Source organism: Osmerus eperlanus, chromosome 6 (assembly GCF_963692335.1).
Source record: "Osmerus eperlanus chromosome 6, fOsmEpe2.1, whole genome shotgun sequence".
NCBI lineage: Eukaryota > Metazoa > Chordata > Actinopteri > Osmeriformes > Osmeridae > Osmerus > Osmerus eperlanus.
The window spans coordinates 6,173,247-6,200,855 of record NC_085023.1 but is presented as its reverse complement, the minus strand read 5'-3'; the positions used below and the strand labels follow the sequence as shown (position 1 = coordinate 6,200,855).

At 45.3% G+C, this 27,609-nt stretch overlaps 2 protein-coding genes across 2 annotated transcripts; both read left to right on the top strand.

Annotated features, from left to right (window-relative positions):
* On the top strand, positions 1–5,873 carry drgx (dorsal root ganglia homeobox). Its single transcript, XM_062464577.1, has 6 exons — positions 1–74; positions 815–915; positions 1,466–1,567; positions 3,287–3,462; positions 3,668–3,780; positions 4,222–5,873. The coding sequence occupies exons 1-6, from the start codon at positions 17–19 to the stop codon at positions 4,611–4,613; spliced, it is 942 nt and encodes a 313-aa protein (XP_062320561.1). The 5' UTR covers positions 1–16; the 3' UTR covers positions 4,614–5,873.
* A 5,227-nt stretch (positions 5,874–11,100) lies between these two features.
* On the top strand, positions 11,101–26,659 carry LOC134022042 (microtubule-associated protein futsch). The gene is made up of 2 exons (XM_062463213.1): positions 11,101–11,442; positions 14,031–26,659. Exon 2 carries the CDS (start codon positions 14,230–14,232, stop codon positions 25,813–25,815), a length of 11,586 nt encoding a protein of 3,861 aa, XP_062319197.1. The 5' UTR covers positions 11,101–11,442; positions 14,031–14,229; the 3' UTR covers positions 25,816–26,659.
* The last annotated feature ends 950 nt before the right edge of the window (positions 26,660–27,609 follow it).

The window sequence follows — 27,609 nt, the reverse complement described above, 5'->3', positions numbered from 1 at the left end:
CAACAAGACTACCAGCATGTTTTACTTCCACTGTCCCCCCCAACTGGATGGGGAGTGCTGTCGCACTAACACGTGTAAGTAGGCTATGACTTGACAATGTGTTGATGTTACGATTATTTTTGTAGCAAAATATAAAAAGCGTGTGCTGCCATGAAATGAAAAGTCCTGCGAGCATAGTTGAAAATGCTAAGTCATATGGCGATGTTTTATAGCCTATAGCCTAGTTTAAAAAAATAATTTAAAAAGGTCAAATTTGTTTGTCTTGAATGTGTAAACTAAAAACCTATGCGAACTAGTGATTTACCTTTTTCAGACATTGGCACGATATCTACTTTATTATGGACAAAAACTTGAACGGTTTGTTTTACAACATGGTATCTGCATGGTTCATGAGGACTTAAAGCGGTTAAGCCCTCGGGCCAGTAGCGGCCGGGTGTTGTCCCGTCTGCGGGCACAGATGTTCGGTGTCATGCCTTTTAGACGGTCACGGTTCTTCTCAGACCTGCAACATCGATGTGTCATGCTTTATTGAAATATAACGGATTACACCTGCTCTCAAAGCCCCACAAATAATTTACTTATAGCCTACGTGTATTTAAAAATAGGCATAAACTCCTTGGGTCAACTGATTCCATTTTAATTGTATTATTAGCCTATTATTCTGTTTGTGCTCTGGCCTAGGCCTACAATAAATACCGTTATCGTGCATTTTAAAGCAATGTGTTCCCAATGTAGGCTGTAGGCTATACCATTTTAGCAACTCTTATGTAGGCCTATAATAGATTGTGTTAAGTTCTTTCAATTTAATTCTCAGTGAATTCCAGCGGGTTTGCCAATCACTCTGCCGGGGATTTCGACGACGGCTTTCTACGGAGAAAGCAACGCAGAAATAGAACAACATTCACTTTACAACAGGTGAACTTTAACTTTTGTTAATTACAAGCAAACAAAAATGTCAAAAAATCTTTCCCTAGTAGTGTGTGTCAGTGTAAAATTATATGGAGAAAATGATTTGATTTGTAAATATGTTTGCAATGTCTCCAATTGTAAATGAATTGCTTGTAGGCTACACCTTTTCATTAACTCTTATTTGGTTGGTTACCAATTTAGGCCATTTAATCACTGGATAACCCTTCGGCCGAGAATGAGCCAATTCTCTGAAAATTCACATCCTCTCATTTTATCGATAATAGTTAATATATACGCAACTTTTACATGAGAAAGACATGCCTACTTTAAAAATATTTAGTTAATTCTGAGATTTGACAGAGGATAGGGCTATGCATTCCTTACAGATAGGACTAACAAAAAAGGTTCATATTTCAAATATAGGCCTAGTCTATGTGTCGACCCCTGACGTTAACCAATCCTATTGTAAACAGCGCCTTTACACTTCGGCTAGCCTATATGACAAAGTCTTTAGTTTTCGATAGGAACAGGTAGCCTAATAATATTCTTGTTTCAGTTGGAAGCTTTGGAGGCAGTCTTTGCCCAGACCCACTATCCGGACGTGTTCACGCGCGAGGAGCTAGCCATGAAGATCAACCTGACAGAGGCGCGTGTGCAGGTGAGAACCCGCGCGAGACTGCAGTTCTTCCACCTATCAATCCATCTGAGGCATCATAAAGCCTTCTGAGCACGTTTGACCAGGGTAAATTAAGCCACTCTGTCATTCTAGCGATGCACTTTAATAACATCAACATAATGGTGAATATTAGATTAGCTTGATTAATCGGTCATTCATAATTAACCAACGATAATGTTCTTCACTAATTTGTCCGCGTCTCAAAGGTAGAAAAAATCCGCGCGGATCCATTTCCGCCGGTCAAAGAGGGTATAGAGGATGCTTTTAGAGAAGGCAGAGAATGTTTAAGTCACACACAATCTCTCTCTCTCTCTCTCTCTCTCTCTCTCTCTCTCTCTCTCTCTCTCTCTCTCTCTCTCTCTCTCTCTCTCTCTCTCTCTCTCTCTCTCTCTCTCTCTCTCTCTCTCTCTCTCTCTCTCTCTCTCTCTCTCTCTCTCTCTCTCTCTCTCTCTCTCTCTCTCTCACACACACACACCTTAAATTTAGCAATTTATATTCCTCTCCTGCCCTGCATACGCCCGGTTATAAACTTGGGCCAGATGTAATTAAATTCTATGTGTCCTGTATGCAATTTCACATTCTACATTTGCTTTTGGGTTTTGTTGTGAGAGCAGATCTAATTGTGGGAAATATAATAGTTTGCCTTTTGTTCCCCTGGGTCATCTTACTATCGCTTGGCGGGGCGTGATAATGGAATCCAGCGCTGTAAATTAGGGATTGTAAACAAATTATTCCCATCTAATCCGATTACAACATTCCTATTATTAAATCTGAACATGAATCGGTCGCTGTATGCAGGGATATTAAACTTACATAATTATTAGAAAATAAATGTTCTTTTCTGTTGTGGAGTTGTTGCCCCCCCTTCTCCTTTTTTTGTGTCAATGGGCCTCCCTGCATTAAGAGCACGCAGCAAATTGAGATTAATGGAGCAATTATAGACCATTCAGAAAGGCGGGGCGTGACTTCTAGCTAGAAGGTGCAAGGGTGAGATAAGTCCCTTCTCTATATTGTTGTCCTGCCATTAAACTGTTGTCCTTTCTTTATGTCGAATGAATGCCAGCATTTTGTTTGGCTGTTGACATCATTGTACCTCGCGCACAATAGGACGGCTGCTCGCTGCGAGCACCCAACATCCCGCGCGCACCGCCCAGGCGCGCATGCAGACGTCCTGATTCCAACCTCCATTCACACGTCGTGATTAATGCGTGCGCGAGCGCAGTCTTAATCGAATCTGATGTTGTCAAACAATCACTAAATAGGGAAATAAACGACTTCATCACAGCTCGCTCTCTCTCAGGCAGCCAAACTGTCAGTGGGAAGTCATTAAAATATGATAATGAAAAATTGCTCAATTAAATGTTGTTATAGGCAACGACCTTCATTCAATTAAGATACTAGAACTTGGCCTTATGTGTTCAGCTGTGTGTTTGGTGAAGTTCGGGAGAAGTCACAGTGGAAAGTCATTGAAACTGATTTTTTCAGTCTGTTTCACAAACTGGGCCATCTTTCTTTTCTAACAAGACTTTTATTTTGGAATATCAAGTTCCAATATGTTATATCCTGGTCTACAGCATGATATAAAGTTTTACAGGAAACTTCTGGTTTTCTTTTTCATCTTGGCCTCATTTGCTCCTCCTCCTCCTATTCCTCCTCCTCCTGTTTGGTTACTTACTGGTCCTCCTCTTCTCTCCTCTCCAGGTGTGGTTCCAGAACCGCAGAGCTAAGTGGAGAAAGACAGAGCGAGGGAGTGGAGACCCTGATGGAGGAAAAGAGCAGATGAACGAGGGAGGCACTCCTCCGTCCCGCAGTCTGAACTCCCAGTCTCCAGTGGACCACAACAGAAAGCACAAAGAGCCAATGGAAATGCAGCAGAGGTGGGGTCAGGGGTCAGAGCTCAACACAGATAGTACCAACATAGATTTAGCTTTATTCTTTATACCTTTTTTTATATATACTTTTTACTTTTTATTAAGTTGTGTGGAAAGTTATCCACCAACAGATGCAAAACACACAAAAGCATATTTTCATAATTCTCTCTCTCTTCCCTCTCTCTCTCTTCCCTCCCTTTCACTCTTTCAGTATGAACCGTCCGGTGGGTCCTGGTGGTCCGTTCTTTCCATCCTGTTTGCCAGGGACTCTCCTCAACTCTGCTACCTACGCACAGGCACTGTCTCAAGTCGCCACCCTTAAAGGTAAGAGGACCAGTATGATCATCATGATCATCATTACTGCACTGTAGTTGAGATCCTGTTATTGTTGCACTGTGCCTCCTAGTGGATTTTTTTTGTTTGTTTGTTTTGTTTGCACTGTGCCTGGTAATGATAGACTGTTATTTGATTCAGACCACTGAAACTCTGTTAGAACTATACATTTCTGATGTAATTTACTGCTGTACTTTCTATATGAGCTATTTTAGGACACTTTGTATATAAGCGTCTGATAAATGAAGACATTGTAAAATTGTATGAGGATGATAAGAAAATTTATGTCAACCACGAGGAGCAAACTGTCCATGACACAAATTAATAATTTATTTTGAGTGATTAAAGAAAATGGTGATGAAGACAATACAAATGAGGATATGTTGATTTTTAAACACTCCGCTCATTTGGTGATTTGGTTGTGTCTTTCAGGTGGAGGCCTGTGCTCCTGCTGCGTTCCTGACCCCATGGGTCTCTCCTTCTTACCTCCGTACGGTTGTCAGGGCAACCGTACTGCTAGCGTGGCCGCCCTACGTATGAAGGCCCGGGAGCACTCCGAGGCTGTTCTGCAGTCTGCCAATCTGCTGGGGGCCGCACCCGGACCTGGGGCTGGAGTTGGAGCCCTGACCGGGGTCGGGGTGGTGGGGCCTGGGGTCGGCAGGCCCACGGTGGGCTCTGGCATGGCGGTTACTTCTGGAGCCTCAGGGAGAGGAGGCGGAGGAGGGGGCAGCTCGAGTCCAAGCCCTGCTACCAAGGCCCCGACGCTGGGCAGCAGCCCGGAGAAACACTCTCACTGTCCCAAGGAGCCCCTGGAGAAGAAGTGAACGTGTAGACAGACAGACACTAAGGGTGTATTGGACAGGAACGGAAATACTGAGATTGTAATGACTACTCTCTCCCACCTGCTTTCTTGAAGCACAGATGGACTCCCACAACACTTCTTCCGGACTCCGACAGTACTCCCAAAAATATTTCTACTTTTTGACAATACTACCACAATGCAGCTATATCACTCCCACAATACTCCTACTGTAGTCATACCGCACTCTGACAGTGCTCCCACAATACTGCTAATGTGCTCCGACAGTACTCCCCAAAATACTTCTTCTGTACTCCGCAATACTCCCTCAATACCGCTACTCCCACAATGCTCCTGCTGTGCTCATACTATACTCCCACAATACTGCTTCAATACTCCTACTGTGCTTTGACAGTACTTCCACAGTACTCCCACAATACTCTGACAGTACTGTTGTGTGCTCCTGTGGAAGCAGCGAGGAGAGGCATCTAACCAGACATCCTAGTGTTTGGATCAAACTTTCTAAGATATTTCTTTCATTGTTATTAATTTGATTGTAATTTATGAGAAATGTTGAATGTTGTGGGGTTATGGACCCCTTTATTAGCTGACGTATTCTCCCAGCACTGTTTTGTTGCTATTGGACTCTAACTCATGGACTTTGTCATGGATAAAGACTTGTGTCATATATGTGAAGCAAAGACTTTCAACCTGACTGATGATGTACATTTGAAATATTTTCCTGCTGTTTCCTTGTGAACTGATGCTCAGAGATTTGATGTTGTGTTATAGAACTTTACAGGTCACGTTCATCTGTTTATTAAGGCATGCTTAACTGTAAAATATAACATTGGAAGTGTAACATTTCAACTTTTTCTTTTAAAAGATGGAGACTCAATATTAAGACCATCTCAATAATTCTTTATCTACAATGAAATTGGATTTACTCTTTTATTTGACAATGACGATGCACTTTGTTATTAGTCAAGTTAACCCTCCAGTTCTGAACGTCGGTATACAAGTGTGTACTGTGTTACTGATACATGAGCCAGTGTGTGTGTGTTAGTCATAGTGAGCTGAGGCTGAGGCTGAGACAGTGACAGAGCAGCGGTGCCGCACTCCATCAGCATCAGTCTGTTAGCGCGTCTGAAGTGTGAACGGACACTGAACATTCAAGTCCTGTTGTGACACGTTCTTTAAAACAATTAAAGATGTAGTCACTCATGTACCTCTGCTGTTGCCTGGATCTCCAGCCATCTGCTGCTCTACATTATTAATCAGCTTCTCTCAGAGCCTGCCGGGAGAAGAGAGGAGAGCAATCGTTGAGCTTATCATTTATTTACTTTTTAGGAACGCTCCTGTCTCAATCTCTCAATCTCTCAATCTCTCAATCTCTCAATCTCTCAATCTCTCAATCTCTCAATCTCTCTCTCTCTATTTATCTCTCTTATTCCCTCTTGTCCTTGCTCTCTCCTTTTTACGCTCTATGTGTCTCACTCTCCCCCTACGAAAGCATTGCCAGGTCACTGTTTAAAAATGTTCGAATTTACAAAATAATACATGTTCATTCACACCTGGAGGCAGCTTCATTGTTCATTAGAGGTTAAATATTTATCAATTTATTAATTCATTTGTCTCAGAATATGTCCTTCTCTGTAGTCTTGCCTAGCTAGGCCTTTGACTTCAGGCCCATCTGTAGAATACTTAACAGCAGAGCACACAGCCCTAGAGTTAGTCTGATTCAATTTGCTCCCTTGAGGATTTTCAGGAAATTACTTTTGATAGTCAATAACACAATTAAGTAAACTACACACACATTAGCATGAATAATTGATCAGAAATTATGTATTACCACGAAGTACTGCCTCAATTATAGATGAGGCGACACCCTGGTGACACAGAGGAGAGAGAGAAAGTCAGAAGTCCTGCCTTATGATACCTAGAACCCCCATCCTCCACCCCTTTTTCATGTTTTTCTCTCCATTCTCTCTCTCTCTCTCTCTCTCTCTCTCTCTCTCTCTCTCTCTCTCTCTCTCTCTCTCTCTCTCTCTCTCTCTCTCTCTCTCTCTCTCTCTCTCTCTCTCTCTCTCTCTCTCTCTCTCTCTCTCTCTCTCTCTCTCTCTCTCTCTCTCTCTCTCTCTCTCTCTCTCTCTCTCTCTCTCTCTCTCTCTCTCTCTCTCTCTCTCTCTCCCCCTCTCTATGCGTTAATAAAGATGCTTTGTGCATGTTGTAAATACTTCATTAATAAAAAGACATTTCATTGCATCAGAAACTTTTGATTCCTTTTTGATGATCTATTTTAAAAATGGTTCTGCTCATCTACTTCTAATAGACGGCTACTTCCCTTTAGCCGTCCTGAGGGATCTCGACTTTAAAAACTCAAGTTGTCTTTTCAATGTTTGCATTGAGTTTCATAAAGTGTTTCTGCTCATTTAAACCTAATTTGTAAAGGGTCATATTTACAGCAAGTGTATGAAGAGCTCATAAGAAAAGTAGCTAAACACCCAGTGACATGGCAGATAGTGATAACACTGTGTATACTTATACCAAATATACTCCATGTCCCAAAAACGGAACAATGCACCAATATGGCTGACATTGACATTCACTCAAATCACACAAAGGCGGTTGACAGCACATTCAATTCCTCCAAATTGAATACAGTAGTTTAGGAATTTAATCATTAGTAAAAACAAAAGATGCAGTGGTTGTAATGACTCCGATCATCATTATGCATTTTGCATGACGGCGCCCCATCATTTACAGCTTTAATATTTCATAAACAAGTCAAGTTGTTGGGGACATTCAGCGTGGGCATGTGGCATCATTGATAATTCTCTGTCACCTAAAAAAAGTCCTGAGGCAGTTTGGAGCTGCATTGTTGTATTAAATTAGCTGGAGAGGCGCCAGAGACACAGACAAACAGTGTCGGTGAATATGGAGAAGCAGTGCTCAACTCAGTTCTCCCAGGAAAAGTTAATGGACTTCTTTTGTTGCAGTAATGAAGTTGTATAGAAGCCTGTGGAAGGACATGACCTGAACCAGAACCAGGAAGTTCTGTAGGAAGGCTTGATACACACACACACATTCACACACACAAACACACACACACACACATATACACGCAAGTTGCATAAACACACAAACATACACATATAGGATAGACACATATGCATGTAGGCAGTTTGTTTGTAGGTATGACACTTCGCCCTGGAGCCAGAAAGAAGTCGGAACATCCATAGGCATCATCACTGCTAATTTTAATTCCTGCATCTGAAACGATCATTAGTCCAATCAATTTGAATCAATTAGCCCTTGTGTTGTCTTAACATTCTGTATACTCCCCTTGTCTTAAGGGTAAAAAATGACCCACCTTAAAAAAAAAACTAAAATAAAGCAGCTTAATTGAATTTTAAACCCCTAATTTATTTTGCATGAAGAAACAACCTGTCATTCATCACAAACTTTGTGAATATGTGGGTTTTCCCTCTTCACATTGCAGAAAGACTGCATTTAATCAGTGGACAACCATTCGTTTTTATTACAGCAGACCTGTCATAACTGTTTTCTTTACTAAAGTAGAGGTGTACTATTGCATCATACTCTGGGTTGTTTTATTCCCCATCTTCTTCTTCAGATACCTCCTCTTCTAAATTATTGTTCTCTTGTTCCTTCTGGACATCTGGAAATATCAGATCTACAACCTGTAGATCTGAGAGCTGAGACCCTAACCCTGTTAGGCACTGAAATGTGCAGTCATGGCTTCAGCAAAGAATACTGGGGGTACTGTCATTTGCAGGACCTTTGTAGCCTTTGACTGCATTCCCCATTAGTAAACAATGCTTTGAATCCATTTTTATTTTGTCTGAAATTTGGTTTAGTTTGTCTGAAATATTTATTTTGTCTGTGAACTTGAGTCATGTATGGGATCGTGGAGGGGAGATTCTGCACCTGCACACGGAAGTTTTAGTTTTGTCTGAGTTCAATCAGTATCACAAATAATCTAAATATCTTATTGTATGTATGTGTGTGTCTATGTGTGTCTCTTAGTTGTTTTTGTGGTGTGTATAATGGTACAGCTTTCATGGAAATGTGAACAAAGACAATGTATCACTTTTCTAATGTTGGGGTCACTTTAGGAAAAGTCATTAATTTTCAAGTAAAGAAAATAACATTTAGGGGGTTTTCTCTGCTGATAAACATAGTGACGGGTAATTTTTGACCCCTAAGACAACACAAGGGTTAGGTTCTCTGATGGTTCTGGTAAGAGACCAGTATATTGTAATGCAGCAGTCTGCTATCTGGCCCCAAACCCACAGACTGGCTCTGCCTTACTCAGCATAAACAGAGACCATCTACACACATTCTGATCAATGCTAGGAGTTCTGAATGGATGGACTGCCTCACAAACAATTGCACAAACACACACACACATACACACGCACACCCACATGGCCAGATTAGTTCAAGAAAGAGGTCCATAGAGGGAAGTGTTGATCCTGTCCACTAGAGGGTCCTAGTGAGCAGAGTGGAAGAATAAATCACTGCCAGGCTCAAAAAACGTATTGCCTCTTGTTTCAGTCAACATGATGCATTTTCCTCATCTCTCCATTTAAAAAAATAAACTGAAATTATTTAAATTAGACTTTCATAAATTGTTTTGATTTAAAGCGGAATGTGTATTTTACACAACATCTTTATATGGAGCTTTATATGCAGTGCACACTCAAAAGCAATGTAGGAAGAAAGTAAAAGGGAGAGGAAGGAGGTCAATTGAGAGGTCTGTGGTATGAAGATAATCTGTGAAAGGTCAAGTTGGGGGAGACAGTAGGCAGGTGAAAGGGGAGGAAGGGTGGTCAGGGTGGGGGAAGTTAGAGGGTTGTGTGTGTATGTGATGCGCATTTGTCTGTGTGTGTGTGTATATTTGTAGCTGTGTTTGAGTCTGTATGTATGTCTGTATGTCTGTGTGTATGTGTATTAGTGTCTGTCATGTATATGTGTGTGAAAATGTGTGTGTATCTCAGAGTTTCCTAGGCCCAGTAACTGGGCAGTACAGCAATGACAGGCCTCATGTTTCACTGGTTGACAGAACTCAGTCCATGTGTGAGTGTCCATTACTGAGCATAATATGTGTGTGTGTTACAGAGAGAGAGAGAGCCAATTAGAGCCCAGCCCATGTGTGTGTGTCCATCATTTGAACAAGCCAGCCCTGCACCCGCCAAGACTCCTGGGAAACGATCCACTGTAGCCATCTCCTATTATAGCAGTGAGCTGGAGGGGAGGGGGTGGGGTGGGGTGGGGGATGGGGGATGGGGGAGACATGGGTGGAAAAGGGGGGCAGAGGGCAAGGAAGGCAAGAGAAGATGGTGACGAAAGGTAGGAGCTTAACATGGGTGAAAGGGGGAGGGCTCAGAAAACTCCCTCTCACCTTCTTCAGAGGCTACAGTTAGATTGCACACTGAATGACCTGCAGAACCTTTCTACAGTTTTGACTGAGCTACAGAACCTTCCCACAGTTCTGACTGACCTGCAGAACCTTCTCACAGTTCTGACTGGGGTGCAGAACTTCCCCACAGTTCTGACTGGACTGCAGAACTTCCCGACAGGTCTGAAAGGGGTTCAGAATATCCCCTCAGCTCAGACTGGGTTGAGCTCAGAGGCCTCTAACACACCTTCCTCTAAATTTTCCATATACCACCTGCACACCACCTCTACACCACCTCTACACCTCCTCTAAACCATGTCAACACCTCCCTCTACACCTCCTCTACACTTTATCAACACCACCTCTACAACACCCCTACACATCCCTAAATACTTTATTTTAAACCACCCCTAAACTAACATTACACCACTTCTACACTTCACTCCACACCTCCTCTACACCACCTCTACATCTCCCTGTACACCCTGGATGGTTCATAGTTCAGAGGTCATAGAGCAATGCTTTGGTAGAGCAAAACTGTTACGCCCACTGTTCATCCAGCAACAAAAAATTCCTTGATAATCCAGAATAATCTAAAATTATGCAAACTCTAAATCTTGTTTAACTAATCTGTTGGGAATGAAAGACCATTAGTTGACACTTGGTTGAAGTGCTTGTCTCTGTGCTGCCATGTGAAGAGGAGGGTCCTGTACTGTGTGAGGCAGTAGGCTATTTATGTCTCTCTGAGGGGCACATGCGCCCCAAACCCCCCACCCCCAAGCCCTACACATACACACACACACACACAACAACAATAGGTCTATAGGAAATAGTTTCCCCCTCCAAATCTCATGCAGGGGTCTCAACAACTGGTTTCAAAGTGCTGATAGTTACTGTCGGTCACTAGTTGTTAGCAGATAGCCATTCCAGGTTTAAAAATAGTGGAGGGGTCTGTTTGTTTCATCTGTCTGACACACGACACCTCTCTGACTGCTGCCTCTCGCTCACATTTGCGCGTCTCTCTCAGCCCCCAATCCCCAGCACGGTCGCTGGTCACTCTCTCTTGGACGACACCTTCGTTTTTGTCTGGTCTCTGACCTGGGGTTGTGCAGGGAGCTGAGGCTGTCTGACCGTGAGCTCAGAGGCCCGGAGGTGGACCTACTATATGGATGTGTCTGATGCTGATCCCCGATAAAAGAGAAACAAAGAGAGAGAGAGAGAGACAGACACCGGAAGAGAAAGACAGAGACACACAGAGAGCAAGACAGACAGAGCTGCTTGTGTGAGGCCTGTGAGGGAGGATTTCTGTCAGAGGGACAAAGAACTCTGTCTTCACTGATTAGAGGCTGCAAAGCGGAAGCCCCTCTGTACTGCAAGAGATCTTGGAGGATTTACTGAACAACACAAATATGGATTCCAGGAATGGAAGGTAAGGATACTGATATGTTCTGATAAGATCTTGTGTTGTGTGTCATGTGCTCTATTGCAATGTGTAGAGTGTTTAGCAAGCCCATGTGGACAGGGTACCCTCAAAAGTGCATTGTGTTAAATAAATAATGAAAAACTACAGCTGCGCAACATACTTCTGTGTGAACATGGACACACTGGCACATTTATCACAGACAAGCAAGATAGTTGCACTTGTTTGTTTCACATTCCAGATAGCTGACTGTCACTGGCATTCATAAGCACAACTTAGCAGCACCACTTTTTTGCATTTTCTATCCTGTGATGGTGCCATCCCTGTTGAACAGCAGTATGGCTTCTACATAACACATAGCTCATCACTGAGGCCTCCCTGGTGTCAAGTTGTAGCTTTCAGAGGCCCCCTGAAAGGTAAAAATAAACCTGCCACATGCAATGATGAACAGAAATCTCCCTGACCAAAGGAGAGAGAAGATTTTGTGTATGTAAAAAAGTTAGAGAAAGATGAGGGAGAGAGGAGGGGGGAGAGAGAAAAGGAGAGATAGGGAGAGGAGAGATAGGGAGAGACAGAAAGAGAACATGTGTCAGGTAGAGAGCAGGAGACAGTGTGGAGAGACAGAATGAGAGCAAGAGATATCAGATTATTGGCACAAGAAGAAAAAGATGTTGCTAAAACGATAGGGCTAAAAGGCATTGCTGTAATTTATGTCGTCACGTGTAGCTATAATGATGGATTGGAGATTGGAGAGCTGACATCAAGCGACATGTCTATATTTACAAGGAGACAGATATATATCCACGGTAATCACACTCATTCCCTAGTACCAACACAAGTGTTGCCAATGTCTACATACTGTACTCTTAAATACTGTTATTGATCAAGTACATGCTGTAAAAATGACTCACATACAGTATTACACTACGCACATAAACCATCATCCTTTCTTTTGTTTGATGCTAAATGTTCATATGAGTGTCTTTATTCCTAGTGTGTTGTCATTATAGTAAGAAGGTTGTATTTAGCAGACACTTTTATTCAACTGTACAGGGGATTCAAATCTACAACTTCTTAATCTGTCAAATACTCTACCACTGTGCAATACCAATCCCATGAAGTAAATACCATTAGTGTACCGTAGATATATAAATACTCAAACTAAAACAAACTCCCTGGGATTAAGGCAGGAATCTACCCAGGCCACCCTGAGTGTCTGTATAAGACATCTGCAACCAGGGTTTTAACCCAAGTGTATGTCAGTCTTTCTCATTATGCACACTGGCATATACACCTCTCCTCCAGGGTTATCAAGCAATTCCTTGATTGTTACCAGTGGAAAGCCCAATAAACTCACTTTTCCTGGCATCAGTCCCACATTGTTGCGGCTCTTCAGTGGATGTGACTCTGCTTGTACTGACCACACAAACAGTTATCACACCAATGTTGATGATACGTATAAGTCAACTGTACAGAAAAAATAGAGCATGAAGGATGGAGTATGCATGTGTAAGTGTGTGTGTTTTGCGTATGTAGGTACTGTTCCCCAAGTCATGAGGTATTAATGGGCCACCAGATATTCCGGGCTGGGTAAAGACTGCCTGGCAGCTGTAGTAAAATTAACCACACACACATACACACACACACCCACACACGTACACACATACACAAATGTATATTCCATCCTTCATGCTCTATCTTTCCTCTACAGTTGACTTCTGTTGACATACTGTGTAGATACTGACATACACACAGTTTTACCCAAATCCTTTCCACTGGGTTCACCCAGGCTGTCCTCTCAGTGTTCTAACAAGTCTTTGCTTTACCATGGTTTACCCTCACCTAAAAGCAGTAGCATATCAGCACACAGCATATTCTGTCCACCGTTAATTATAAACACTGCTAAAGCGAGGACATGATGTCAAATGTAAGCTGTAGCTCAGTGCTTACTAATGATGACCACCTGCTGATGGTCTATGGGATACTGTGGGACTCCATTTTAGGCACACACTTGACAGTAGGGAGTATTGGTCACTACAGAACTGGTGGTGACAGGGAGGGGGGTTGGGTGGAGGGGCCAGATCATCAGGGTTTGTAAGGGAAACGTTGTCCTCCTTTCCTAAAATAACTCACGTGAGCCTCAGGGTCTGTCTCTCTCTCTCTCTCTCTGCTGTGCCTAGCAACTGGGTGGCTCGGGTCACCACATGGCTGTGAAGGTCAGAGCGATTGACTGGGAGGATTTACAGTGCTGTTTTCAGCTCCGCATACAGAACATCACTGCTTCATTCAGGGAAAAGTAGTCTCTTTAAAAGGCTGACCTATCAATCAAATCATTAACAACTACCAGTACTGTCACTGCTGTACTCTTGGAGCATTTTAGATTTGTGAAAGTTTGCTCTTTATGGCGTTACCTACAGAGTAGACAAAAAAGCAAATTTACTTCTATAATGTGAAGTGCTACTGTTTCCAAAAAGGAATGAATATATATGCCCTACACAGAATATTCTGCCTAATAACTGGTCTTAGAAAATAGGCTGCATTTCTGCTGCAGATGATTCTAATCCAGCACCCCTGTCTTTCTCTCTTTGTTTTGACAGGCGGCATTCACACAGACAACTTCTCAGATGCACATTGTCTTAGCGGAATACCCTACAACCCCCCACCCAGCCTACCTGGGCCCTTTTGGGCCCCAAACACAGGACACTCGGACACTCCTGACCGTGTGTGTGTGTGTAAAAGAGAGAAAAATAATTCAAGACATGATTTTTGGCATGACTGAGTGAACAAGCCTTCATCATGACTACAGTGGAGAAGCGTCACTCTGGTCGCCGTGGCAGTAGCCACCGGAAACACAGCGATGGTGGCTACAGCGACACATCCAGCGGAAGCTCCTTCCTGGACGAGACGGATCGTGAGGTCAGCAGTCTGACCGACCGCGCCTTCAGGAGCCTCTGCATCGGTGAGGAGGCAGTTTACAATGACTCAGACCTCTGCTCCTCCTCACCCTCCTCTCAGAGGGAGAGAATGCAGGCATTCAGCCAGGAAAGGCCAGGTCAGGAGTGGGGCAGGGAGGAGGAGAGGCAGGACAGGGAGGAGAGGGACAGAGAGATGCTGAAGAGAGTTGCCCAGGAGAGCTTCAGTCATAGCCTTGAGCAGTATGGCCAGGAGGGGTCCTGGGTGCAGGGAGGGGGGGCTGAGACACTGCAGAGGGACCTGCAGCAGTGGGGGAGCTATGGGGAAGGGGGGTTGTCTTCCACATTCCAGCGCACCTCCACAGACATATCTCAGCAGGAGAATATTCTGACAGAGGAACGCCTGTCCTTACTTAGCAATGGAGCCATAGACCTTTGCGCACAGCAGCGTCGAAGTCGCTCCAGGGTCTCATCTCTCATCAAAGCCTTTAGCTCAGAGGGTTACAGAGACAAAGATGCTGGTGGGTTACCAGAGGGACAACTCAGGGACTGGAACAACATTGAGCCCAGCTGGGACAAATCAGCTCTGATGAGTATCCAACGAGAGCTGTCAGAGTTCTCAACAGCATACCACAACAACTTTAACACAGGCCCATTCCCTTCCTCTTCCTTGTCTGGTCCCTTTCCCACCCCTGGCCCGTTTGGCCCTTTCTCTGGAGGTCCAATACCCAACACTGCTACCCTCCCATTTCCCCCCAGGGAGACCAGCCTCTACTCCTCAGAGGTGGCTGGTTCTGTGGCCCATATGGACACTTCAGGCTCCTCCTTCATGAGGTCCGCCCACAGCAAACAGGGCAGCATGTTCTCCCAGCTGAACTCCACATCCAACTTCTTCATGCACAGTGAGCTTAGCCCCTTCAGGGTGTGGAGGAACCAGGCCCGTTTCCCCTTCCAGCATGGGGACCAGGTCTCCGGGTTCATGTCTCCCATGGAGTTCCCCAGATGGTACGAGACGCCCATGTACAAGGAGCTAACTATGGGCCACCAAATGCAGAGCCATGCCATGTTCTATGAGCAGAGGGGGGTTCGCCCCCAGAGGAAACACCTGGAAGCTGTAGCCCCCCTGCCTCCCAACCGCTCGACCTCAACATCCACGGTGCTACACAAGTCCCTTGCCCTGGAGAAACTCTCAGACTCTGAGCTGACCCAATACCCACCGTGGAAACGCAGCCGGAGTGTAGGATCCAAACACCTCTCCTCGCATCGCCCCTCCACAGTCTCGCCCACTAACGACTGGTCCCGGCGTAACAGCCACGAGGGCGTCCACTCCGTCACCGAGCTCCGTCAGAAGGTCACCATGGTGACCGCAGAGCAGAGCATCGCCATGGAAACTAGCAGCAGCAGCAGCACCACACCTTTCAACATCAGCCAGCTGCTGACGCCCATCATCCACACACGTCAGGATACCGAGACCTCCGAAGTCTTACCGCCCACCCTGTCACCCCCCCTTGCAGTTGAGTATCCCCCAGCCCGGGGCGAAAGTCGGGGCGCCACTCCAGACACCAGGATGTCCAACTACAAGTCCAGGGCCTCCAGCCTCCTCTTCAACCTAAAGGACAATAGAAAGAGAGTGAAGAGCACCTACAGCCCCACCAAGTTCAAAGGCCTGGAGGTGACTGACAGGAGTAAGCAGCCGTCCACCTTGGACAGTTTTGAGCCAAGAGACACAATCATAGACATACCCTCTACCCCAGACCTACAAATCCCTCAGGTGATTGTACAGGAGGAGCCTGCCATGATAGATTATTCAGCACGCTCGCAACACCCGCAGTCATACCAACACCACAGTAATCCAGGACAGATGCCTACCATCTCACCAACACACCCACATTATCACCCACATCACAGCCCTGCACTGCTTCCTCCAATAGCATTTGCTGGGCAGCCCTCATCCCCTAATGCAGCCTATACTGGCCAACAACGTACCTCGAGACCAGAGGACTATCTGACTGTTAGGTCAACTGTAAATCCAGGGTATCATGAGTACAATACCATTACACAGGAGGGCTACGCAGGAAAAGAGCACCTGTCTAACGGACAGGCTTGTCTGGGAGGTCTAACACCATTAAACACTGCCAGGCCAGGGCCTGAGGCAACTAGGACAGATAGCCTGGTCATGTACCAGCAAACCAGCCCCAATAAACTAGGTGTGCACAACACACAGCCTATGATGAGATCTCCTCTTCTCAACCTAAACCTTAACACTACTCTAGACCCACCCTCGCCCTTCAGGGACACTCAGAGAACAAATTCTTTCACCCCTAACCAAGCAAGAGAGAAGCAAGTTTCCGCACAGAGGTTGGAGCCCAGTCCCTATACAGTGGCAGGCCAGAGGTCCACCGGAACAGACGGACATGAGCAAGAGAGAGAGAAGATGTTCAGTTACAGCGATGCCTCCTCACAGGACAGTTGGAGACATCAGGTTTTTGTTAACAACACAAACAACAATGACGCAGATCAATTAGGATTTAATGACAGAGTTAAGCCAGTGGTGCCCCCTTGGAAAGGAGATATAGCTACTCTTATAGAGAGAGATAGTTTCTCACAGTCGACTCAAAGAACAGCTGGTGCACAGAAACAAAAGCTTATCTCTGCAAGACAGCAATATGAAGCAAAGAGTGAGTGGGATTTGAAGAAAGAACAGGGGAGGAATGAACAGAAGGAGCCTTTGGATACAGGAATAACATATCCAAAAGGAGAATTCTCAAAAGTGATTAATAAATCCCCAAAGAAAGACATGTTTCCTGTTTCAGATCAAACACTGGCCAATCACTATGCTCCAATCACTGATGCCCCACTCAGAGACACTGCTTTTTATGGGAAACAAATACCTGGTAGGATAACTGATATGTATGGAAGTCAGGAGCAACACCAGTTCCATAAGGGCTCACTGGTGAAAGATAGTTATCAGATAAAGAAGGATAAACTCAGTCGAGATTACAGCCAGAAGATGGCCTATTCTGAGGCCAATGCTAAGCAGGAATATCTTCAGAGAAAAGCACAGTCGTGGACGGAGGACAACACTGGGCCCAAATATCAAGGGTATGAGGTGAAACAGCTTGGTGACCTGAACACTCAAAAGAATTCATCATTCAACCATACAGATCAAGCCAAGGAAGACCTGGATAGGGCAGAACAGGCTAAAGCAGAGCTAGCTAAAGCAGAGCTAGCTAAAGCAGAACAAGCTAATGCAGAAAAAGCTCAAGCAGAGCTAGCTAATGCAGAACAAGCTAAAGCAGAGCTAGCTAAAGCAGAACAAGCTAAAGCAGAACAAGCTAATGCAGAAAAAGCTCAAGCAGAGCTAGCTAAAGCAGAACAAGCTAAAGCAGAGCTAGCTAAAGCAGAACTGGCTAAAGCAGAGCTAGCTAAAGCAGAGCTAGCTAAAGCAGAAAGAACAAAATCAGAACAGTTGATGGCAGAGCAATATAAAGAGGAGCTGGCAGAAGTAGAGCAAGCTGAAGCAGCCATGGAGGAAACAGAAAAGGCTCAAATGCAAGTCTCGAGTATAGCTGTGGACAAATCTGATCAAAGTGATGTGATCAAAGATCTGTCAGTCAGAAATAGTTTGCAGAAAGGGAGTGCTACAGTCGGCAAATATGATTGTCTACCTGTGGACAGCGCTGATGAATATGCAAAAGTAAGAGAGAAGTATGGTTTCAGTAGCACTCTCACAGCCAACAGAAACATCCAGTCTGATGCCACCTCAACTGACAGGGGTAAAATGCCAGGGATGGAAGAGGATAAGGCAGCATCACGAAAGGACAAGGATGAAATAAGCTCTGTCATCGTGAATGAAACTGCTGAGGTGGAGGAACAAGGGGAGACAGGTCAGAGTTCAAAATACGAGGAAGTCAGAGAGAACCAGTATATTTACAGTGAGTCTTCAAAAGAATTCAAACTGTTCAGTGCAAATGAATCAGCAACAGTGGAGGGTAAAACAGCAGAATCTATTAAATCAATCACAAATGACCCCAATGCATCCAAGACTAAAGCAGATCAACAAGATTGTAGTGAGACTCCAGCACATAAAGACAACTACACTCCCGTCAAGTCTCAGCTCCTTGAGAGGAAACCCAGCAAGCAAGCTGAGCAGAGTGGAACACTGATTAAAGCTCCAACTTCTTCTATGTCATTTAGAGCCTTGTCTTACAAAGAAAGAGGCCAGACCAAACAGGAGATCCTGACCTCTAAACTTAAGGCCCATGCAGAAAAGGAGATATCAGCAATCAAAGAAAAAGGCTATGCTATACGAGATGGGTTTTTAACCAGAAACCCTACCAAACACCTGTCTTTAAGTGCCAACATACGGCAGAAGCCCCAGACTCAAGAAGCTGTGAAGAAAGAGTCAACAGTTGTCAATGATACGCAGTTGAAACAACATGAGGCCTCCACTGGAAAAAATACTGAGGCAGACAAATCTTTTTCACCTCCAGTCAGTGAAACCCATGATAGTCCGTTTGTGAAAAAGGAACTAAAAACAGAAACTAACCTTGTCCCTGACAACTTCAATGAGGTATTGAAACATTTAGAGAAAGAAAAGATGGAATGCCTTTCGCAAGAGCAAAACAATCCATCAACACCTGTCCTAGGTGCCAGCAAAAAGGATGCAGAAGATGACAGTCTTCAAATTATGGGTATTATGGTGACTGTGAGAGAGAAAGAACCTTTGGAGCAAGTGGACAAAAGTATCATTCAAGAAGGCACTCCAGTGAAAGATAAAGATAACAACAAGTTTGAGGCAATTACTACCAATAAAACTCAGCCCAACCCAGACGAGTTCTCCAATAAAGATAATGGTAATATGGAACACAAGACTCCCTCCTCCTCAGCTTTCTGTCCAGGTGAAATAGCTTTACATAATGAATCCCAACCAGCTGAACAATGTATGCTGCTGGAAACAAGCAATCCAAGAGACTCTATAGTTGAAGATCCTGTAATTGCAGAGCAAGAAGTTGAAAAAATTAAGAAGGCATGTGTGATAAAAGAGAAAGGGAATAAGTCAGAGGAGAATTCTCTGTCCAAAGGATGTCAGTCTAAGAGAGAAATTGTACCCCATGACCCCCCTGCTGTCAGAGACACAGCTAAAAATAAACCACTGACTGAAACTCAACCCCTTCTCTTCAAACAGGGCATAATAGCCCAGAAAGCCAAAGACTATGCTAATGGGAACCTGAATAAGAGCCTTGTGAAGAAGAGCATTCAAGATGGTGGACACTCCAGAGACCCTATAGTGCTCCAAGAAGATGCCGATGTACACAGAGATGGCGTTGCCATTGCAGGCATGATTTCACCACCAGGGGAAGTTATTTCATTAACAAGTGTTCAACAGGTCAGTGAAGCTATAGCCAAAGAGCTTCAGCAGGTTGAAATAACAAAGTTTGAAAACGGAAAAAAAGATACAGCAGTAGCAGATGATAAAAGTACAAGATCTGTTCTCACTTCAACAAAGGTAACTGAGAAAGAGCTACACAAGAATGGATTCATGAAAGATGAGACAAACCAGGACACCAAAGCAAACCCAGATGAAGTCTTTGTTTTGAACAAAAATAAGACCAGAGCAGTGGAACTGAACTCAACCAATGAGATAGATATGGAGAATATGAAACTACAAAGTGAGAGCAAGAAAGAGGCTCAACTGAGGAAGGGGAGCGGTGCTAGGGGAGCAAGGGGAGAACCGGTAGACCAGGACAGTCAACGCAGGGAACCTGACCCTCAGACTAAAAATGTCTCTGATTCATCAGCAAGAGAAAATGCAAGTGCTAAACAAGATGTCAAGGCTAAACCCGTTTTTGAGATATCGGCAATTGCTGACTACGCTAGATTAAAGGTCATCTCCTCAGAGGAGGAAGACAGGCCTAAACTGGACAGTCCAGGGCGAAAGGATGATTACTTCCCCAGAATCCAGACTCGCCCCAGCAGACGGCCTGTCTTCACTACAGAGGCTCCACAGGAGCAGGCAGTGAAAGAGGTGATGTCGGGAGAAGAACCAAAGGTTACTGTGGGGAACAAAGACAGCAATGCTTCTGCAGTTTTCTCAGCTATGGAGCAGGATCAGAAGAAGACAGGGATGTTTGAGCTGAAGAAGATGGTCCCATCTAACAAGGCCAAAGAAGGAAAGGGAGTCACTTGCATGGAGAAAGCACCTACCCAACATCTCAAACACAACGCTGAGGCCACATTGAGGAGTGAGGAGGGGGAGGAGAGACAGACAAAGAAGAAAGATGAAGAGAGGAGGGAAGCAGAGCTAAGGAAGGATGAGGAAAGAAAAGCAAAACAGAGAGAGGAGGAGAAAAGAGAAAATGAGGAAGAGGAAAGGAAAGCAAAACAAATAGAGGAGGAAAAGAGAAAGGATGAGAATATGAGAAAGGAGAAGAGGAAGAAGGAAGAGGAGAGGAAAAGAGAGGAGGATAGAAGAGCTAAAGAAGAGAGGATGAAAGAGGAGGAAAGGAAAAAGGAGGAAAAGAGGAAATTAGAGGAGGAGATTAAAGCCAAAAAGACTGAGGAGAGGAGGAAGGAGGAGGAAAGGAGGAGGGAAGAAGAGAAGAAAGTGAAACAGATGGAAGAGGAGAGGGAAAGGGAGGAGGAAAGAAGGAGAAAGGGGGAAAGGAGGAGAGAGGAGGAGAGAAACAGGGAGTCAGAGAGGAAAGCAAGACAAATAGAAGAAGAGAGGAGAAGGGAAGAGGAAAAGAGGAAAGAAGAGGAGAGGATAGCAAAAAAGAGAGAGGACGAGAAGAGAAGGGAAGAGGAGATGAGAAAGGGGGAGGAGAAGAGGAGGGTAGAAGAGAGAAGGAAAGAGGAGAAGAGGAAGAGGGAGGAGGAGAGAAAGAGAGAGGAGGAGAGGAGGAAAGAAGAGGAAAGGATCATAAAAAACAGAGAGGAGGAGAAGAAAGCCAAAGAGGAGGAAGAGAAGAGAAAAGTGGAGCAGAGAAAGAGAGAAGAGGAAAAGAGAAGGGAAGAGGAGGAGAAGAGGAGAGAAGAAGAGAGGAAGAGGGAGGAGGAGAGAAACAGAGGAGAGGAGAGAAAGAGAGAGGAGGAGAGAAAGAGAGAGGTGGAGAGGAGGAAAGAAGAGGAGAGGATAGCAAAAAAAAGAGAGGATGAGAAGAAAGCTAAAGAGGAGGAGAAGAAAAAACAGGAGCAGAGACAGAAAGAAGAGGGAAAGAGAAGGGAGGAAGAGAAGAGAAATGAGGAGGAGAGGAGGAGAACAGAGAGGAGAGAGGAGGAGAAGAAGAGGGAGGAGGAGAGAAAGAAAGAGGAGGAGAGGAAGAGGGAGGAGAGAAAGAAAGAGGAGGAGAGAAAGAGAGAAGAGGAGAGGATAGCAAAAAAGAGAGAGGAGGAGAAGAAAAAAGAGGAGCAGAGAAAAAGAGAAGAGGAGGAGAGGAAGAGGGAGGAGAAAAAGAAAGAGGAGGAGAGAAAGAGAGAAGAGGAGAGGATAGCAAAAAACAGAGAGGAGGAGAAGAAAAAAGAGGAGCAGAGAAAGAGAGAAGAGGATAAGAGAAGGGAGGAAGAGATGAGAAAGGAGGAGGAGAAGAGGAGAGAAGAGAGGAGAGAGGAGAGGAAGAGGGAGGAGGAGAGAAAGAGAGAGGAGGAGGGAAAGAGAGAGGAGGAGAGGAGGAAAGAAGAGGAGAGGATCTCAAAAAAGAGAGATGAGGAGAAGAAAAAAGAGGAGCAGAGAAAAAGAGAAGAGGAGAGGAAGAGGGAGGAGAAAAAGAAAGAGGAGGAGAGAAAGAGAGAAGAGGAGAGGATAGCAAAAAAGAGAGAGGAGGAGAAGAAAGCTAAAGAGGAGGAGGAGAAAAAAGAGGAGCATAGAAAGAGAGAAGAGGATAAGAGAAGGGAGGAAGAGATGAGAAAGGAGCAGGAGAAGAGGAGAGAAGAAGAGAGGAGAGAGGAGGAGAGGGAGGAGGAGAGAAAGAGAGAGGAGGAGAGCAGGAAAGAAGAGGAAAGGATAGCAAAAAAGAGAGAGGAGGAGAAAAGAGCTAAAGAGGAGGAGGAGAAGAAAGAGGAAGAGCAGAGAAAGAGAGAAGAGGAGAGGGGGAAAGAGGAGGAAAAGAGGAAGAGGGAGGAGAGAAAGAGAGAGGAGGAGAGGAGGAAAGAAGAGGAGAGGATAGCAAAAAAGAGAGAGGAGGAGCGAGCTAAAGAGGAGGAAAGAAAAAGAGGAGAGGAAATGAGAAGGGAGGAAGAGAGGGAAAAGGGGGAGGAGAGGAGAAGAGAGGAAGAGAGGAGAGAGGAGGAGAGGAAGAGAGAGAGGGAGGAGGAGAGAAATATAGAGGAGAGGAGGAAAGAAGAGGAGAGGATTGCAAAAAAAAGAGAGGAGAAGATAGCTAAAGAGGAAGAGCAGAGAAGGAGGGAGGAAGAGAGAAAGAAAGAAGAATTGAGGAGAAGGGAAGAGGAGAGAAAGAGGGAGGAAGAGAGGAGGAAAGAAGAAGAGAGAAGAGAAGAGGAGGGAAGGAGGGACGAAGAGAGGAGGAAAGAAGAAGAGAGAAAGAGGGAGGTGGAAATAAAAGCAAGACAAATAGAGGAAGAGAAGAGAAGGAAAGAAGAGAAGATAAAAGAGGAGAGGAGAGTTAAACAGATAGAGGAGGAGAGGAAAGAAAAGGAGAGGATAGTACAAAAAAGAGAGGAGGAGAGAAAAAAAGAAGAAGAGAGAAGGGAACAGGAGAGAAAGGGAAAACAGATAGAGGAAGACAGGAAAAGGGATGAGGAGAGGAGAGAGAGAAGAAGAGAGGAGATAAAGATGGAGGAGGAGCGAAGGAGGGAGGAAGAAAGAAGAGAAAAAGAAGAGGAGATACGCAAAGAAGAGAAGAGAAGGGAGGAAAGGAGAGAGGAGAGGAAGAGGGAAGCAGAGAGGAAGATGGAGGAGAAGAGGAGAGCAAAAGAAGAAGAGGAAAACAGGAGAAAGAAGGAGGAGGAGAGTATAAGGCAAGATGAGAGGAGAAAGGAGGAGAGGAGAAGGGAGGAGGAGAAAAGAGCACAACAAAGAGAGGAGGAGAGAAGAGCTAAAGAAGAGGAGGAGAGGAAGCGGGAAGAGGAGATAAAAGCAAAACAGAGACAGGAGGAGGAGAAGAGGGCAAAGGAGAAGAAGAGGATGGAGGAGGAGAGGAGAGCAAAGGAAGAGGAAGAAAGGAGGATAAATGAGGCAAGGATAAAGGAGGAAGTGAGGTTGAGGGAGGAACATAGGAGAGCAAAACAGAGAGAAGAGAAGAGGAGGGCAGAAGAGGAGAAAAAGAGAGAAATACAGATAGACGATGAGAGGAGAGAGGAAGAGAGAAGAGCAAAAGAGGAGAGGAATAAGCTGGAGAGGAGAGCCAAAGAGAGGGATGAGGAGAGAAGAGCAGCCCAGGAAGCCAGACAAGAGGCAGACAAGATGGATTCTCTACAGTATTACTCAATCAGTGCCTCTGAGGCAGAGAGAAGACCCAGGGAGAGACCCATGCATTCCCCTCTGCCTTCTCCACGGAAAGGGGACCTTCTGGAGCTGGAGCAAGCAGAGGATGGGGAGTCCTTTGAAAGACCCCACCCTGCTGCCTCCCCTGCCCTGTCAGCCCCGCGCTCCAACACCTCGTCCCCGGCCCTAGGGCCCAAGCCCACCATGTTCAAGGTGAAGGACAATACCTTCAGGGGATCTATTCTCACCAAAACCATCAGACCCCGCTTCTACAAGAGCTTAGAGGAAGACTCCAGAGTGGCCTCACCGCTGGATGCCTGGAGGGGAGGAGGTGAGAGGGCGGAGGAGGAGCAGGAGAAGAGGAGGGAGACTTCTGACACCAATGTACCCACACACCGGTCCCCAGTGGTCCAGCAGTCACCTGTCCCGAGCTCCCTCGCTCACACCCACGACTACCCCAGTAGCCTATCAGAACACAGGGAATACAGAGCCCGAGCCCGCCGCAGCCTAGCATTGGACGAGGAAGACTCCCGCTCCGTCCTCAGCACAATGTCAGAGGATGTGGACAGCTTCGCCACCAGTGCTGGGGACCTGGGTGACTTTCGGGGAGCGTACGACTCGGACTGGGGCAGCAGGGGGGGCTACGAGAGGCCGGACTCCGCCTGCAGCTTCAGCAGTGATGCAGGGAGGCCCCTGGGGAAGCCCCCCACCGTGCCCCCCAAGACAGAGAAGGCCTTGCGCAGAGCCAAGCGCCTGACTACACGCAGGATCAAGAAGGAGTCATCAAAGACTTCGCTTGACAGGGCCACCCCGGATGACAATCCTCTGAGGGAGGTGTCCAGTGTTCCATCGTCCCCCTCAGACCTACGCTCCTCCGGCCGCTCCGCACTCTCCTCCCCCCACTTCTCATCCCCCATCTCCCTCCCCCACACCCCCACTCTTGTCTCTAGTGTCTCCTCCTCCACTGCTGAGCTTCGCCCCTCCCACCGTTCCTTCCACGCCTCCCCCCACGCCACCGCCCCAATCTCCCTCCCCCTTGCCTCCCCACACCACTCCTCTCCCATCTCCGTCCCCCTTGCACCCAGGTCAGTGTCCAGTGTCCCGTCCTCCCCCACACAGCCGTTGACCCAGTACCACGTAGAGCCCAGTTACCCCCTCACCCAGAGGAAGGTGCTCCAGGACCCTGGCTCTGGTCAGTATTTTGTGGTGGACATGCCTGTCCCTGTCAAGACTAAGACCTTCTTCGACCCGGAGACAGGGAAGTATGTCCAGCTAAATGTACGAAAGTCAGGACAGTCTGGGCCCCAGCCTCAACCCCAGGTCCCTTACACTCATCCCCACCTCCCACATACCCAAGCCCTGTCCCCAACTCCATACTCCCAAGCTCAGCCACCCTACCCCAAAACCATGTCTCCAACTCCATACTCTCAATCCCGGGTCCCATACCCCAAAGCAATGTCCCCAACTCCATACACCCAATCCCGGGTCTCATATCCCAAAACAATGTCCCCAACTCCATACACCCAATCTCGGGTCCCATACCCCTATGCCATGTCCCCCTCCTCCGTCCGTCACTATCCCCACCACCAGGCCTACCATCAGGGTTACCAGCCCCAGCCTGTATCCTCCTTGCCCCCTCAGCGATCCAGCTCAGGGATGTCGGCTCCAGGCAGCTTCTCCCAGGACCTCCAGGAGCCTGATTCGGGGAGGCAGAGTTGTGGCTGGGGGCAGGAGAACCATGGTAGGGTGAGAAGCAGGAGCAGCCTGGGCTGTGTGAGCCAGGAGAGCTCACACAGACAGGTGTACAGCCCAGGGCAGGCTCCCTATATGGATACGGGCTACGACGTGCAAACATCGTATGCACCCACACCGTACGATACACACAAGGGAAGTGACATGCGTAGCCAGCAGGGGGAGGGGATAATGTACAATGAAAATGAAAACCCCGCTCTCTCTGGACCTCCAGGTCGTGACATCATCACTATGAGCGAGCTGGAGGACTTTGCCATGGATTCTTCTGATTGGTGATGACTGTGATTGACAGCTTGTATTGTCTAATAGCTTAACAGTGTATATGTAGCAACACAGATTGACAAATAAATATGAATGTCTAAAGAAACAGACTAGATATATAGTGCATTAATAAGAAACAGAGATATGGTTGTATATGTGACCTATTTAAGAAGAAAAATAGAAAGTGTTTTAGATATAAAGTGTTTGTGTAAGGCTTGTTAAATTGCTGGCCCTGACGATTTCTGCTGCTGACGTTTTGTAGTGATACAAAAATAGAAGCTACTTATGTATAACTGTGTCACAGAAAAGTTTACCATTCCATTTTTGAATGTGTTGAAGATGATCTGCTGGTCTATTTGATCAGCTCACTGTCACCTAAAACTGAGAGAGCATATTTGAGTACTTCTGAAGTATTACTATAGTATCCGACAGACTAAGAAGAAGTCTTTGCTGCTTAGGACTGGTATTTATTTCAATTGCAACATATAATATATAGAGATTTTTTAGATTTTAATGTAGTTAATACAATGTTGAAATTTTTAATATGTGCATGCAATGTAGTGACTGAGAAGGCAACACAAGCTTGATGCAAATGGAAAAGAGACCCTGTGTTTTTAAGTGAAATAACATGACCTGAATGTTGCTCTTTGACAAGTTTCATAATAATGTAGACTGTACATAATAATAAATAGTCTGCATTATTTGTAATGTTTGAGAATGTTTCAGAATTGCTGTGAAGTAAAACAGAGTGGCCTGGACTTGTAGCACACACATGTTCTGCCATATAGTCCTCCATCAGGATTGTGAATGTGGCCTTCAGAGGCACCTTATAAGGAAACAATTAAAAAGTAAACATTTATATTTTTGTCATCTTTCTGTTACTTTGTTTACATCCTTTAATTTAATAGGTACACAAATACTCAACAAAGATGGTATTTCGTTTTTTCACAGCTACCATGGGCTTCAATAGAATAACTGAAATAGTCTTCAAGTTGTCAAACTCCTTCAGATCTTCTACAGACTACGTTCTCCACTAGCGCTAGCACTATGTGTAGGTATCTCAAAGCGCACCATAGGATTAGGACCCAGTTAGGACACAACAGTCCCCATTCCAGACTTTCCTTCAGGACCATCGCAGTACTGAGTTAAGGACTGCGGTGGTACATTATGATATGTTTAGAAAACCTTATGTTTTTTGTCAGGTAATGGAAACCAGTGATAGGACTGTGAAGTATCTTTATCTTAATCTTCTTTCAAGTGGTGGTTGAGGTCTGGCGCCATCTTTTGACCACTGACGGATCTGTTTAATCCATTGGCCCAGAGCAGAAGAGCAGCCGGACTTATGTCAGAACAAATGGGAGCATAAGAGAACCATTATAGACCTGGAATCTAAACATTTCATTTTCATAAAACAGTGATAGTAATAATAGTGGCATTCCTCATGGGGAAGCTGGGTTTGAATCTGGGCAGGGCAATGAAAGTTAATGCATTAACGTCCTCAGGTCCCTCGCTAGGATCAAAACATTCCAGAGTAACAGACAATGTACAGGAGCAACATCGGTTGCCACAACTACCAAATGATTTATCAGAATTCCTGTCTTCGATGTTCCAACAGAAGGATACTGATTTTATGCAGAAGAATTGCCATCTCTACCCAGTCTTGCAATAATTATTGATCTACAGTATCTATATGTCTGTTATTTAGCTGAACTCACATTCTTTGAGGAGAGTTCTAAGTGTAGTCTGAAGGCTTAAAAGTGTAATACAGTTTTTTTGGCAGAACTGTGCGCGCCAGCAGAATTCCTGCCT

Coding starts and splice junctions, on each gene's coding strand:
- drgx (XM_062464577.1), top strand. CDS start 17: ATGTTTTACTTCCACTGTCCCCCCCAACTGGATGGGGAGTGCTGTCGC. Junction 75..814: donor GTGCTGTCGCACTAACACGT/GTAAGTAGGCTA, acceptor TTTAATTCTCAG/TGAATTCCAGCGGGTTTGCC. Junction 3,463..3,667: donor CCAATGGAAATGCAGCAGAG/GTGGGGTCAGGG, acceptor TCACTCTTTCAG/TATGAACCGTCCGGTGGGTC.
- LOC134022042 (XM_062463213.1), top strand. CDS start 14,230: ATGACTACAGTGGAGAAGCGTCACTCTGGTCGCCGTGGCAGTAGCCAC.